Genomic DNA, 16,378 nt, shown 5'->3' with positions numbered 1-16,378 from the left:
TTTCTACTTTTTAGACTGTTTCTAATTTTACCTGCTACACTAAAAATGTTTTTATTAGTAGAGTTCCTTTTTAAGTCTAGCTATAGAATAGTGACAGATAAGCAGCCCTTAGCCATCGTCAGAACTGCTACAGTACTTCTAGCAACTTCTCACCTCTCCCATGCTTGGGTTATCAGCTTTGAATGCGTTCAGTCGGTCCTGCACCATGTGAGCGAGGATGGAGTTGTCTCCGTAGCCACTGCCATAGATAAAAAGATTACTTCTACAGCTGTACAAACACAGAACCCCATTATATAACTTGATGTAGGGGTAATTCCACAAAAGACTAGGGAACCCAAGATCATTAGAGCAGGGAAATCGTGAGTGATATATGTAGAGGAACAATATTTTCACTACTCCGACAGATGACCGCTATATCTCCTTGTGTGTTGGAGATTTCCACTTATACTTGTAGGACACATCACAAAAACAGAAAGAAGATAGAAGATGGAAGGGAGTAGGACTCATCTCCTGAGTCATTTCACTAGGACAGATGGCATATCAAAGAATGAAAGTAGTAAGCAATTTAAAGCTGATCTCTGGGATTCATATTCTTCTGCTCTCACGTCTCTTTTCTCCCCCTGGACAGACCAATAAGCATTTTCACATGGGTTGGATATAAGGTGCTTGATAAAAGGCATTACAGTCTAATATCTTTTAAATGCATCTGGTAGTTGAAGCTCAATGGCTATGGTTAGGCATCTCACATCACCCTGGGTGGAGGACTAAACAAATGAATGACAGCACTAAACCACAGTTTTAAAGTTCAAAATGATCTCTTTTAATGCACAAACAAGTGACACCCGCAATGCCATTGACATACATTATGTCCGTAAATCATCCGCAAAAAAATAGGATGATTTGCGGAAATGCGTAACGTCTGTGTAAAAGAGTCCTTACGATTTTAAATTATATCCTTTTTTTTTTTTTAGGATAAGTATATTGCTGTATATAGCTCTAGAACATAACTACTCACTGAAAAAAATATTAATAGACTGTTTCGAGTTCTATCTGCTTGTTCTGCATCATTTTCTTCTTCTTAGTACCAATAAGAATTGTATCTTTACCTTGTTCCTGTGCTATTGTGCCTGGTACAGGAGAAGAGGGGAAATCCTCCAACAGAAAACATTGGTTCTGCTGACAACTGTGGAAAAATGGGATTTTTTACTTACCGTAAAATCCATTTCACTGATGTTCATTGACAGACACAGCTCCTGAAAATTCATAACCATTGGGTTATACTGCCCCCTACAGGAGTAGGACACTAGGCAGAAAAGAATTCTGGCTGCACCCATAGGCAGTCCCAGGGGGGATTATACTCCCTCTCTCTGCTACAGCCACTCCGTTTTGTTACAAGCAGTGTCACGAGAATTGTAACTCCACAGTATAAGAATTATAACTCCCTCTACACAGGGTGCTGTGTCCATCACTGAACATCAGAGAAATTGATTTTAAGGTAACTCAAAAATCCCATTTTCGCTTTCATTTATTGACAGACACAGCTCCTGATATTCATAACCATTGGAGCGTCCCAAAGCAGTGTTAAACAAGAGGGGTGGGAACAACAAAAAAAATTCCAAGACTAAACATTAGCCAACCAGGCAACATGAGCTCAACCAAAACAAATGTAGCCCACCTGAAAAAAAAAAAAAAAAACCACACCCTCAAAAGAGGATCAGGTCCTCTTAAACAGCAGCCTCCAAAACCTTCCAGCCAAAAGAAGCATCTGCAGATGCCAACACATGGTATTTAAGGCCAATTTCTGCTCAACAGAAGGAGCGAGGAAGAGACTCACCACGCAAAATACTTCCATGTACGATGGTAGATCTTCCTAGGAGGTAGATTTCCTAGCTTTGAACAGTGTCACCGACTCAGATGAATCCCTATCCTTTAGCACCTGGCGTTCAACAGTCAAGCCGTCAAAGCAAGCAACTCTAAAGCAGGTTAGCAGATCGGTCCTTGGGACAGCAGATCCGCCCTGAGGATGAAGCTGCCAAGGAACGTCGGTGACAAGCCGCACCAGATCGGCAGCCCAAGCCCGGCGAGGCCAGTTCGGAGCCACTAAGATGATGATCGGAATTCTTTCTGACTCAATCCTGCGTAGAAGTCTTGGCATTGGCAAAAGCTTGAGAGGAGGGAAGGCATAAATCAGACGAAACTGACATCACGGGGCCACCAGCGCGTCTGTGGCGTCTGTCAGAGGATCCCTTGACCAAGCCACAAACCTCTGCACCTTTCTGTTGAGCCAAGACGGCAACAGATCCACCTTGGGGGGGGTGCCCCACCAGAAACACAGCTGATGAAAACCCCTCCGGATGCAGGGACCACTCCCCGTGGGCCAAAGCCTGCCGGCCAATTTTCCACCCTGGGAATGTGTACAGCAGAGAGAGGGTTGGAACTAACCGTTCTGCCCACCGTAGAATGCCGGCTACCTCCAGAGCCGCCAGAACACTTCTTGTGCCCCCTTGGTGATTGACATAAGCCATGACCGTGGCATTATCCAATTGAATGTGCCCTTGACAACCCTGAAGGCGGTCCGTCCAATGATCCAGACAAAATCTGATCGCTCAGAGTTCCAAGACATTGCTTGGGAATCTGGATTCTTCCAGTGTCCAGATACCCTGAGACGAATGCTTTCCTAGGACGCCTCCCTAGCTGAATAGGCTGGCATCCGTGGTGACCACTGTCCAATACAAAGGGAGGAAAAAAATTCCCAGCCGATGCACCGGAGAACAAAGCCACCATATCAGGGACAACGCGCTGAGATCCGGTCGTATGCAACCTCGCGAGGTGTTTAACTCGCAGACCAGCCCCCATCCAGTTGGGCTATGTCGTGGCCGACCTAGCGCAGAGCTGATGTCTGCGTGCGCTCGCTGGCCAGACTGGGGTGACCACAGGATCTAGATTATCCAGCCCATCGCCCGGTCCGGCAGTTGATTGTAGATCTCACAGGAAAAAATCCAGGAGAAAAAAATGTTTTCCATCTAAAAAATGTTTGCCAGGAACAAAGATCCCAGCAAAGAAATAGGTCCTTACTCCTGACTAGGCAGAAAAAACTGAGTGGCTATAGCAGAGAGAGGGATTATCCCCCCTAGGACTGCCCATGGGTGTAACCAGAATTCTTTTCTGCCAAGTGTCCTACTCCTGTAGGGGGCAATATAACCCAATAGTAATGAATAGCAGGAGCTGTGTCTACCAATAAACGAAATAGAAAGGGGATTTGCCCTCACTTTGAAAAAATTTCCTCTTAATTCCTGTTGCGTCTTTGGAACAGGAAGTGATAGGAAATCTCCTCAACTGGCTTCTGACAGAAAAATAAACCTGATAGAAGTCTAAAATATACCCTCACTTCACTTTAAGCCTTTTAATCTGCCAATTAGGGGGGGGGGGGGCCTCATGTCTTTTGTGGTGACCTCTTCATATAAGCAATTTCAATTTAACCGTGAATTCCCTCAACCCAAAACAGAGTTGTGGGTGCTTACTTGCGGTATCTGACTGATGGGTACTCCTTCAGGGTTTCACATAAGGTGGCGATCTGTTCTGCCAGGGTCTCCAGGCACCTCTCCCGAACTTCCTTCTCCATTTTGCTAAAGAGAGTGTGAAAGGAATCCTTTGCATCTAAGCAGTAGACCTAAAGAAGCAGGAAATGGTAGAAGGTAAAGTTAAAAAACAAATACCATTTTGTTTAATAAACACAGCAAAGTGCAAGGTGCAAAGTACAGAAATCTATAGAAACCAATTAAAATTCATTATTCATATTAATTATAGATTCTAATTGGTTGCTATTGGTTCTTTACTTCAGCTCTACTCTTTGCTCCTTTCCTAGTTTGAAGTGTGAAGTGCCGTAACCTGCGGTATCCTATCGTCTTTCACGATTCTAACTGATCCAGGTATTCAGTGTCTAATAAGTGTGTGCTCAGACCTGTTCTGGTAAACCAAAAGATGAAGTCGAGTTCAGAACCATAAGCCTTTTTTATATATTTGCTGCTGGTCAACGCCAGATCTAAATATAGGGTTTTTGGGTTTATCTAGGAAATACATATACAACAACATTTCATGGACGAAGGTCCAGGGATCATTAAAGTCTAGATCCCAGAGTCAAATGTAGCAATATAAGAATGTGTAATGTGAAAATTCTTTTCTCAATAAATGGTGTATCACATGCTGTTCATACTCGCACAGTTACTATAAGATTAGTTTTCGGTATTGTGCAAAAAACATGGTTAATCTTGCTGTTTGCCGTCTCCCCCTCCTGTCCACGTCTCCACTGCAGTTAGGGATTTGTGCAGAGCAGTGGTGGCAGCTGATGCACACGCTCAGTTTTCAGTGTATTTCTATGCTGAGCATTTCCTCCCTATCACATCTGAGCAGCCCATGTGACTATAGAGTCACACGTGTGGGTGTGTACACAAGTAAATTAAAGCCCACTCTCTCCCTCCTCCACCATGCCCACTAACAAGCTTAAACACAATGAAGGCAGGCTATTACATGTAGATTGATGGAGACTTCACTTCCCTCTTGTTTGAAGACACGCTGGAGGGGCGTGAGACAGCCAGGGACTGGCAGAAATCCACCCACACCATGTTAATGCCAAAAGATAATAAAGATTTGTTTGCAGATATATATTTGTATGACGATTTAAAACAGTTTATTAATTATTTTTATTCTGTATTCCCACAGTTTTTTTAATTTATTTTGCACATGTGACCAGCAGCAGAGGAACAGAAACTCCTTCTGCCACTGTTTCCTTACAGACAGGCTGAGAAAGAGCTGGGTCATGTGACAGCTGTATATTGATTAGGAGAAACCGGTACTTAAATGTTTTTATTAAAACAATTACAGTGCCATTATTTACATACAGAAAGAGAAGGGATAATGTAATTTAAACAGTTAGTACCACTTTAACTGCTTGTTTAGGTCTAGGGGGCAACAAAGATTTACTTATCCAATCCTCCAGGCTGCTAGACTGGTCCCCACAGTGTCTCCTCCCCCTTGATCTAGTGTTCTAAGGTCCTGACATTAAGACCAATGCATGGTCCATAGCTCTGTACTGGACGTAATGACCATAAGTGAGAGTCCACTGCTGAAGCATTGATTATCACTGCCTGCTGGGGAAGTGGAGGATCGGGTAAAAGTACTGTTAATCTACCCTACAATAAACAAGCAGTTAACCCTTTCAGATTACAAAAGGTTGGGCTTTAACTTTATTTACATGACTAATCCGTCTACCTAAATAATGTCTACATATTTGTAAGAGCATGCAAAACTTTAATTTTTACACGGTTTCAATAAAAATTATGCTTTTTTTTTTTTAATTACAGGCTGACAAGTAGGCAAAAATATAATATACTGTATTTATCTAAGTCAATCAAACAGGTTTGACCATACGGTGTATTACTTCAGTTACCATAACCATAAGCTAGAAAAGGAGCAATATATATATATATATATATATATATATATATATATATATATATATATATATATATACACATATATATATACACACACACACACACACACACACACACACACACACACACACACACACATACTGTACACACACTTTCAAGTTAAATTTTTCTTAATACTGTATAGTAGGTCACAATTGCAGTAACAAATCCATAGGTAACAACCGGGGCTGAAAGCAGCTGTGCATGCTTCATCAGGTGTCACAAGAGATATAAACAAAAAAAAAAAAAAAAAAAAAAAAACAGTAATCACACTGTTTGACACTGACAAGTGACAGAAAAGAGATTTTGTAAGCTCCTTCCTAAACGTTTAGTGCGCATGCACGTCATCAGGAGCCTGCACAGCTGATGTCACGACGTGTCTGTATCAGATTTTTTCCGCACATTCGATTTTACAGTATATGCACATTTGCACTTAAGGATTAACGGATTTAATTTGGATAAGAGCACTGCACTTTTCTCTGTGTTATATAAAAAAGTCCACTTTACCGTTTAAGAATGAATTAAATGCCAAAGCAGTTTAACACACTATACGAGTCAGATAGAAGATTGTAGTGGGTTCTTATGCTCACTGCTAGTTTTTCCTGGTACGTCTGCCTGTCCATGATCAGTTTTACTGTACAGTCAGCAATAGGTAGACTAGATCAGTGTTTCTCAACCTTTTTTCAGTCGGGGCGCCCTTGAAAAGAATTTTCAGTCTTGAGGCACCCCTGCCCAAGGTTTGATTCACGTTACTGTGTATCGCAGAACACGTGCAGAATCGTACTCGTTCCTGACACACAGACAAATGCTCTGCTCTTTAGGGGTGCCATTAATTCTTAATGCCACCCCATACTTTGGGGTGCTTTGGGTGCGGCACAAGTTTAAAAAAAAGGGCCATGGACCTCTTTCCCTGCATTTCTGCTGGTAGGGAAGCCCATTGAAGCCCTACACGCAGCACACATCCACACAGGGCTTGTTCACATGTCAGGTTGGAGGGGCAGTAAAACCACATGGTTGAGCTGTCTTTACTACCCTCAGCTGCTCCCCCTTTAGCTGCAGAGGCAGTACCTGGGGATGTACACATGTGGTGGCTGCAGCTATACCCAGGGTGAATGAGGCTGCACTGCAACCACCCTGCCACTGTGTGCATGGTTGCAGTGTGGCGGTGCTGCATTTCCGGGCTTAAAATAGGTGGTGAGAAGCAACATATTGCCTCCTTACCGCCTGCCAAATGCCTCTGAATAGTGATCTAAGCAAGAATTGATTTTCAATGGAGCAGCAGCCCTTGCTGCTATCAGAAACAAGCCCCTAAAAAGCAGTTCTGATAGTACAGGAATGGGGGGTCAGGATTAAAAGTAACACACACATTCAAAAAAATGTACAAACACACATGCATACACATGTATACATGCACACATACACACACAAACCCATGTACAAACACACACACATACAAATGCACACACATGTATACATGAGCACACACATACAAACACATGTACAAACTCACACACGCAAACACATGTACAAACTCACACACAAACACATGTACAAATACAAACACATGTATACATGCACACACACATGTGCAAACAGACACACACACGAGTACACATACATACACACATACAAACTTTAAAAGTTCTATTACAATACCTTTCCTCACAGAGGCCGGGTACTGCACTGTAGGGGGAAGCAGAGAGCACAACACACTCCCCCCCTCCCTTTACTTTCACTTTGCTGAGGCTGACGGAGCTTCCTCACAGTTCCGATGTACAGCAGAGGATCGGGAGATCGGGCTCATCTGACAGCCCTTCTCTTCCATGATCCTGCGGCACACCTGAGGACCTCTGGCGGCACACTAGTGTGCCGGGGCACACCGGTTGAGAAAGGCTGGACTAGATTATGATATGATATATTGGTGAAAAAGAGTTGATGAAAAGCACAAAATAAAAAATAGCTTACCTGGGACTCATAAGGCAGGAAGGCCAAGTTTATTTCCTTTAATGTTTTAATCACTTTAGGGACCCTCGATTTACCCAGCTCATTAAACAATGACTCAGGGCAGGCTGTGAAAGACAAACACATTGTTAAATTCTATATGCACTGTAAACATTATTTAGCTTTAAATAATTGGAGACCAAACTTTTCTAATACTGCTGTATAGTCAAGACATTTCTTGCTTTGTGTGGAATGCATTTAAAAAAAAAAAAAGCTATACCCAAAATGCACCAGACTGCATTAAGAAAAAATGATTTTCCTTTTTCACTTGTCCCTCACAGTCCTTTAAGTCTAGCGAGACATCTGACACAAAGATGTCTTTCCGTCTCAGGTGGACAGGATGAAGATTTTATGAAGTATAAGGGCTCATTCACACTGCAGCTCAAAAAAAAAAAAAAAAAAAAAAAAAAGCTGCTTTTACAGGCATTTCAGCTTTTATATTTCTCTGAATTAGTGAAGAAATATGCCTTCAGATAGCAGCAATCTGAGCATATATACTGTATACAGGCGGTGCCACATCCTCAATTATTATTCAAAAAGGAAGGATTGGGAAACAAGGATTTTAGGGCACATTGTATCATTAAAATGAATTTTTATTTTTGAAAGATCAGATAAAATCAGAAAACACAAAAAAACACATACTAGATAAAAAAGACCTGTAAGGAGGTCCAGAAAACAGTGTACAATCGATTAGCAGTTGTTGAGGTAACAATTTCCATACAGAATATATAATTGATATTGCAGTTTAAGCAAATACTTGACATCAGGAGATTCCTGTTGACGGATGCCCAAAGACACAAGATGCCCTCCAACCGGGTCAACTGATGTCGTATTCAAAACATTCGTATTAGTGCATTTGATATTGCTCAACATGTTTCGCCTTTTTCAAAGCTTCATCTGGAGCGGTTACTGGAATATTCTGTATATTATTGTAGGGTGAGACACTTGCCTCAACATCCTATGTAGATAACGAGGGGGATTGTTGTGGATTTACAGGAGACTCATGTGGTTAGTAGGTAATCACCTAGCAGGGAAAGGTGATGGCCTGATTGTCATCAATAGCCCTGATAGTAAATCATTACTGTAGTTTGAGTCCAGAATATAAGACCCATCAAGGTAGATACCAGACTTGAGCTCCTGAATGCATCCACACCTTCCTCCCCGGAAGGGGAACCGCCACCATGACCACCCCCCCCCCATCCGGGGAGGAAGGTGTGGATGCATTCAGGAGCTCAAGTCTGGTATCTACCTTGATGGGTCTTATATTCTGGACTCAAACTACAGTAATGATTTACTATCAGGGCTATTGATGACAATCAGGCCATCACCTTTCCCTGCTAGGTGATTACCTACTAACCACATGAGTCTCCTGTAAATACACAACAATCCCCCTCGTTATCTACATAGGATGTTGAGGCATGTGTCTCACCCTACAATAACGTACAGAATATTCCAGCAACAGCTCCAGATGAAGCTTTGAAAAAGGCGAAACATGTTGAGCAATATCAAATGCACTAATATGAATGTTTGAATACAACATCAGTTGACCCGGTTGGAGGGCATCTTGTGTCTTTGGGCATCCGTCAACAGGAATCTCCTGATGTCAAGTATTTTGATTGCTTAAACTGCAATATCAATTATATATTCTGCATGGAAATGGTTACCTCAACAACTGCTAATCGATTGTACACTGTTTTCTGGATCTCCTTACAGGTCTTTTTTTTATCTAGTATGTGTTTTTTTGTGTTTTCTGATTTTATCTGATCTTTCAAAAATAAAAATTCATTTTAATGATACAATGTGCCCTAAAATCCTTGTTTCCCAATCCTTCCTTTTTTTATATTTATTTCTCTACCTAAAAGCTTGTGCTTTTTTGTGCTCTTTGCGCATTTTTATTGAGCTTATTTGAGCATAAGCATTTTTTTCACAAACCCTACACTCCGCTCATTTTTCCTTTTTTCCACACTTTTGTGCATATTTTTGGGCACGTAGGCATCTTTTCAGTTTGAAAGCACCTCTCAAAAATGCAAGCTTGGTGAGGTTTTTTTTCTGCCTGTAAGAGCATATGCCTGTAAATTCCTGAAAAAGCCATTGTGTGCATGGGCACATTGGCTAACATGGAGGAGAGATCAAAAGCCTGTAGAAGAAGCTTCTTTGAGATGCAGTGTGCATGAGCCCTAAAAGTAAATTTACTAAACAAAAGCTATATATGAACAAGGATGCAATACTGCAGATTTAAAGCTGAACCCCTGGTGAATACACATATGCTGTATGTGAACTGTTTTACCTTCAAAAGGGGTTTGTAGATCTGTGTGGTCAGTTTTGCAATTTTACCAACCCTGCAAAACAGCAAAGGCAGGACCTGAACTTTCCTGGAGACTACACTGTAGTTAATACAGATGGTCTAACACACCCCAAATGGAGAATGGCTAGTGAAGGACACACTAATGAGGTTATTTATATTACCCTTGGCAGAGAGCTGCCCCTCCAGCTCCCATACCAAGAGCTGCCCATTTCTCTGTCACTCTGCTCTCTCTACTATTGGCATGTAAGCACATGAACAAAATCGCTCCTTGTGCTGCTTCTCTATCACACTCCAGCCCTGCTATACACAATATGCAAGAGGTTATTACTTGGTAAAATTCAGGTCTTTACAAAAAAAAACATTAATATGTATGGCTAATTACAGCCAACTGCATTACTTTTTTTTTTCTACGTAGTTCAGTTTTAATGCATAATTAGATGTAGGCCCATTCACAGTAGTCCAATGTGTTGCAGTGCATTAATGTGCATTATTTTCAACTCCACACACCCAAAAAAAAATGCAAAGATGATTCACACCTGTGTGTTGTGGTGTAGGACACTGCAAGTGTATTGGGCGCTGCCGAGGTGCATTGTGGTACCCCCCAAAAATATATTGCACCACAGCGCAGTGCACTGACCTGTGGTAACACATCAGTGTGAAAGGACCCTACATGGCTTAAGCTGTCTGAAGTTCAGCCCTAAATACTTTTAATCAGGTTTAATCACATGCTTGCCTCTCATATCAAAGAACTTCAAAAGACAAAATATCATTAGAATTCCCAGTTTGGCCTAGCTGTCACAGTCACAGCCAAACCCTCCAAAAGTTGTCCCATTCCCTCTAAAGAAATCACCATGCAACCTTTCTGGTGTGAAGTTGCGGAGGTCATCAAACACCTTACATCTGTGGGTGCGAGCAGAAACCCGGCTGGTTGCCTTCTACACCTATCAGATAGGCCTATAAGGAAATATAAAATCTCTCTGAAGATTCAGCTTTTAAATGCGGCAAAAGGCATGTATCCCATGCCGGTGGAAACAACTGTGTCCCCCTACGAAATCTCTGTGGTTCACAAAGGAAAACAAGATCATGGCCATGGAGGATCTTACGGCCACTCAGAATACTGAAGAAACTTTCAGGTCCACGTGGATGACCTGGCAGTATTATGTATACATGGATGCTTACCTTTAGGCCCTGTTTACACCTGAAATTTCAGTTCGTAAAATGCTCATCTCTGAAGTCTCAAAATGCCCAACGAGCAAAATCTCATTCATTTCAGTGGCCTGTCACCTGAAGCAAAACGCCTGAAGCTCAAAAAAGTACATGAGCTTCTGTTTTGGCAGATTACAAGCATTTTTGTTAGATGTCAATGCCTGCCTCCAAACACCTGCAAAAAATGCCTGAAAACGATACGCTCAGGTGTGAATGGAGCCTAATGCATTGTTGGAAGTGGCAGAATCATCCCTACCTGTAGTCTCTGCTCCCCAGGGAGAGCCTCTGAGTCCCCTCGGCCCGTTTGCCTTTTCCCCTTCTCCTTACTTTTCCCCTTCCTCTTCACGTCCTAGTCTTGGAAGTCTTGTTTCTGTTGTTCTGCCCAACCTAATCTGGTTTTTAGATCTTAATGCCTCTTCTAATGGTATCATTGATGGCTACCTGGAATCAAAGTGTACTAAGCACTGCTTCTTCTGGTTCTTCCTCATTTTTGCCTATGCCTTCCATCAGGCTTTTATGGTGCCTTCCCCTTCTTACTTACCACCGTATGGCTTCTCAGAGCACGTATTGTTCCCTTCCAACATTACCCCTCTTTTGCCAGTCTGCTATTTTAATGGCATACTTTTATTCACTTACTTTTGAATGTGCTGGATAATTGATATACTTAGGTTTGTATTTGATCAAAATTAAATTTTCTGTTTGTTTTTGCACCTTACCTTTCTGAATAAAGTGAATTACAAAAAAAATAAAAATAAAATAAAGCACCATAACAGACAAATGGAGAGTAATCTGGCTTGAATTAAAGTGGTTCTAAAGCCTACAATTTTTTACGTTAATGCATTCCTTGCATTAAAATAAAAAATGTCTAGGCATCAGCATCCTCCCCACCTCCCCCCCACTACTTCCCTGGGGCCCTCATTCGATCCAGCGCCATGCACGTCTGCAGCTCTTTCCCCCCCCCTCACTTCTGGTTCTCGCTGGCTTTGCTGGGGCACTGGCAGCCACTGGCTCCAAGTGCTGTTAATCAAAGCCAGTGACGAGGGAGCAGGGGGTGGTGCTGGGTCCAACTGTCTGTCAATAGACGCAGCATCTTGGCAAGCTTTTTCCCATGGGGGTAGAAAAAACAAAAGTGGTTCCTGTGAAGGCCTCTTAGTCCATAGAAAAAGGGAGAGGGATAGGCCACACAGCTGAAACGTGTCTAATCAGGTACCTATTGATCAATGGTAGGCATATATAGAAAAAAGGGAGGTATCTGTGAATGTAATGGAAGCATGGGGGATCTGGAAGGGCCAGGAGCGCCGGTGGGGGACCTGAGAAGAGGCGGTTCAGGACCACTCTGTACAATTCTATTGCACAGAGCAGGTAAGTATAAACATGTTTATTTTTTTTTTTTAATTGCACCTTTACAATCACTTTACCATCTGTCCCAGAACCTGGTGTAGGGAGGTGAAGCCACAGACTGTAAAAAAGGCCTATCACTAGAGCAAACTGTATACTTAAACACAACAGTGCCCACCCCAAATTGTAATAATCGCCAATGAGTGGAGAGGCCACTTAACTAGTTAGTACTGCTCAGCAGAGCATGCCAGTACTTACTGTCTGTGAAGAATATATGTACAGCTTTATACATGGGTGCGCCTAAGTCTCTGAAGTCAGATATAAGGGCCCGGATAGACTATAGGGAAGAAAGAAAAAAAAGACAAACATAGCAATAAAAATTAAATAAAAGAACTTCAGCTCATAAGTTGAAACAATGTGGCTTGGACAGTGGCATAACACATGATCTGAAGTTTGACAAATACTAGATAAGAATTCAATGCAAATGCAGTATGTTGACTAATCCATTTATTATTTCTTAAGATCTAAATCTCTAGCTCTAGGACCTGTTTTTCCAGCCAAAGGCTCGCTGCTCTTAATGCTAATTGTTGCCCCACGTCAGCTGCTCAGAGCTACATAGAGAAGGCTGATGTTACATTAGATTTGTGACACAACCATACATTTTTTTTCCTTCACTCACCTTTTAATTTGTGCAAAAAGAGACAACATTAAGGCTGGGCTCACACTAAACTCTGATGCGGCTCACAGCAGGGGTCTAGTGCATCCCTGTTCTCCATTTCAGGGACAAATCAGGCCCGAATGTTTGCTTGAATTCAGGCCTGAAACAAAGCCAAAGACACACAGGACCCTTGTGCAATCTGCTCTGAAGCTGCCCTGGAGATTGTGAACTGGCTCCATTGAGCGCCGGTCACAGTCTCCTGTCATGCAAATTGGATGCGGGGAAACCCACATCAAATTCGCATAAGTGTGAACCCAGCCTAAAAGCAAAAAAAAAAAGGTATAGAAACTGTGCTCAGAATGAAGATACATTTTTGAAGTAGCCAAATGTAAGTTATTAAACCTAAGTGTTTTATTGAGAAGCTCATTGTGTTCCACCATAATTATGAACAGTCAATTCGAAACCCAGAAAATGACACAATGATACCTGGGGTCACAACAGTTTAAAATTATTTTCATCCTGATTTGTCTGCAAATTTCTCCCCACTGACTCCCCCTCTGCTTAAATGGTCTATTGTAACAGCTCTTTCATGGATTTTCACATTTCCATGGGCATCCTGCATTTTCAGAGGACAGAGTTTATAAAGCCTGCTCCAGTTTCATTCCGAATGGGAGGATTCAGGTAGGGTTTAGCTGGGTCCCAGATGAGGCTTACATTTTTATTTTTTTGTTTTTTTCCTGCTGGGAGATTAGATCTCCATGCCCATACAGCTGTTTCTCAAACTAGTATCAATGCAAAGTTCAATGTTGCATGACAGGCTTTTAGTCTACACCCTGGTAATTCCCCTAGAAATACCTGCACTAGTCATTTATGTGTGACACAGCAGAGATAGTACAAAAGGGGGGTGACATTCTTCAGGAGCAGAATTACTGAGCGATGTTACTGTTATTCTATCCAGACCGAGAGCAGCAAACTAGTCAAACTGGTCCAGGACAATACCATGAGAACACAGCCTTTACCCATAGGGTAAGTGGCACTACCTTAGAGGATTGCCGATGGGTTTCAAAAGATTTACCACTTTATACCATCTCGGAGTCAAAACAGCCAATACCTAAATCACTAACACAAAACACCATGTCTACACAGAAAACATATCTGTACTATGCCAGTCTGGTGTCACAGTGCAACCATCTGAATGATGACTGTGTGGTATTATGTCATGTAAACTATTCCTTGTTTGGACCTAAAGTGAATCTTTGCCCTGCAAATAAATTATTCTCCTTTCTAACACTCCGCTACATAAATATCCCTTTATTTTTTGCTTATTTCCTGTAATTTACAGAAATGATTTTCACGTTCGATATTAGTCATGTTATTTTTCTGCATGGGTACATAAAAGGGAAGTGCGGGAAAATACAAACACACGTACTCACCTAGGTAGATGCAGCATTGGTCTGCCGGCTTTAGCTGAATGCGAGTCACAGAAATACAGGGTGCATTCCTGTAAACCATAGGAGAGGTAGGGTCAAAAGAGCCTTGGCCCTATATCTCCTTTAAAATGTAACCTCTATGAATTATAAGTGGATTTACAGAAATTTTCCACATAATTTGCACTTGTGGGAAGGTTAAAGAAATGCTGCTCCAGATTCACCCCATGTGTAGTTTGGTTATTCTAGCACCCAATATTATACTGTGCATTCCAGCATGCTTGTGTCAAGTTACAATTTGAGCACAGGTCTACAAAGGACCAGCTTGATAATGGCCCTTTTCGCCATTATTTGTTGAACTGAATAACAGCTGTAACCTAAAGTTGGCCAATCATGGCTACTTGCAGCATGCACATTCTGGGGTTTGTCCAAAGAAAGGTACACTCTGGCTACAGCAGAGTCCAGAGTCAGACCCAGATAGTTCAGTTTTGTGGAAGGAAAGAGAGCAGACTTCTGAAAATTCAAACTCCCTCAAAGTCCGTATAGTGATATCCACGTTGTCCATCAGAGCAGTAGGAGACTGCTCACAAAAGAAGGTCGTCCAGGTAGCCCAGCACCGCGATTCCTCACTGACGTAACAATGCCAGTACCGGAGCCAACACCTTTGTGAAGACCCAAGGAGCAGAGGCGAGACCAAAGGGTAACGCCACAAACTGATAATGCGCCTGTCCCATGGCAAAGAGGAGGAAGCACTGGTGACAGACACATATTGAAATGTGTAAGTAAGCATCCTTGATGTCGATAGAGCCAAGGAAATCCCCCCGATTGAAAGGATGCCACCACCGTGCGAACAGACTCCATGCTGAACTTCTGTATCCGCACAAAGCAGTTCAGGGCCTCGAGATCCAGAATTGGACACACCTTGCCTTCTTTCTCCGAGACCGTGAACAGGTTTGAATAAAATCCCTATAAGTGTTCCGGAGTTGGAACAGGAACAATTACCCCTTGAAGTAACAGGTCTTGCACTACCCTGAAGAGGGCTTGCAATAGGTCCAGGGACAAACGCACATTGGAATGAAAGAACCTCTCCGGAGGGTAAGAACAAAACTCGATCTTGTAGCTGGACCGTATTACTTCATGGGCCCACTTGTCTTGCCCCAAGGAGGGCCATGGGTCCGTAAACCAGCAAAGATGTCCCCCCCACGCCAGGCGCAGGGGGAGGGCGCACCTTCATGCAGAAGGAGCCTGGTCTGTGGGTCTGGAGAACCCCGCTTTGGACTTGCCAGACCAAGTTCGTTTGGATCCTCCCGAAGAGGTCTTAAAAGGCTTTGACCCCTTGTCAGCCGACCCTGAGGGACGAAAAAAACTTCCTGTGAGCCGAGAAGGGTAGGCCATGTCTGCCACAGGGTTGCTTATCCTTACCAGCCTGCGGAAAATAGGTGCTCTTCCCCGCTGTGAGACTCTTAATGAGGACATCCAGGGTAGCTCCAAACAGGCAATCTACTTGAAAGGAAGATCAGTTAAGGCTTTTTTAGGGGTCTGGTTCACAGGCCAACATTTGAGCAACAAAACACGCCTAAGGACCACTGCCGAAACAGACCGACAATCTAGAAATCAGAGGAGCTGCATCCAAAAGAGGCATCACAGATAAACTGCAGGCTCTGGAACAACTGGTCCGCCAGCTTCACAAAAGCCGGGGGGAGCTCCAGGTCACGGTGTAAAAGCTTAGCCCACTCGTTCAGAGTTTGTGACACCAAGGCAATGGTGAAGACCGGTATGAGTGCCGAGCCGGCCACAGTGAACATACTGCGGGCCACAGCTTCAGCCTTTCTGTCAGCCGGATACTTAAAAAAAACGGTGATTCTTCTACCGGAATCATGGTTGCCCAATTCAAAGGAGGGACTCTTCAAATGGGTACCTCATCGAGAAATCGCTTTAGGGACCACAAAGG

At 42.8% G+C, this 16,378-nt stretch overlaps 1 protein-coding gene across 1 annotated transcript in view; it reads right to left on the bottom strand.

The window, feature by feature from the left end:
* The window catches only part of STXBP2 (syntaxin binding protein 2), a 107,883-nt gene that overhangs the window by 24,033 nt on the left and 67,472 nt on the right, over positions 1-16,378 (bottom strand). Inside the window, exons 5-8 of the mRNA XM_082257191.1 lie at positions 12,601-12,679; positions 7,458-7,561; positions 3,522-3,670; positions 154-238 (exon numbers count right to left, since the gene is read on the bottom strand). Of these exons, the coding sequence (XP_082113317.1) occupies positions 154-238; positions 3,522-3,670; positions 7,458-7,561; positions 12,601-12,679 (417 nt within the window). The remainder of the gene's footprint in view (positions 1-153; positions 239-3,521; positions 3,671-7,457; positions 7,562-12,600; positions 12,680-16,378) is intronic.

This window comes from Pelophylax lessonae (genome assembly GCF_965119305.1).
Source record: "Pelophylax lessonae genome assembly, chromosome: 4".
Classification (NCBI taxonomy): domain Eukaryota; kingdom Metazoa; phylum Chordata; class Amphibia; order Anura; family Ranidae; genus Pelophylax; species Pelophylax lessonae.
The sequence above is the reverse complement of the archived record's forward strand: the minus strand, read 5'-3'. Positions and strand labels throughout refer to the sequence as shown.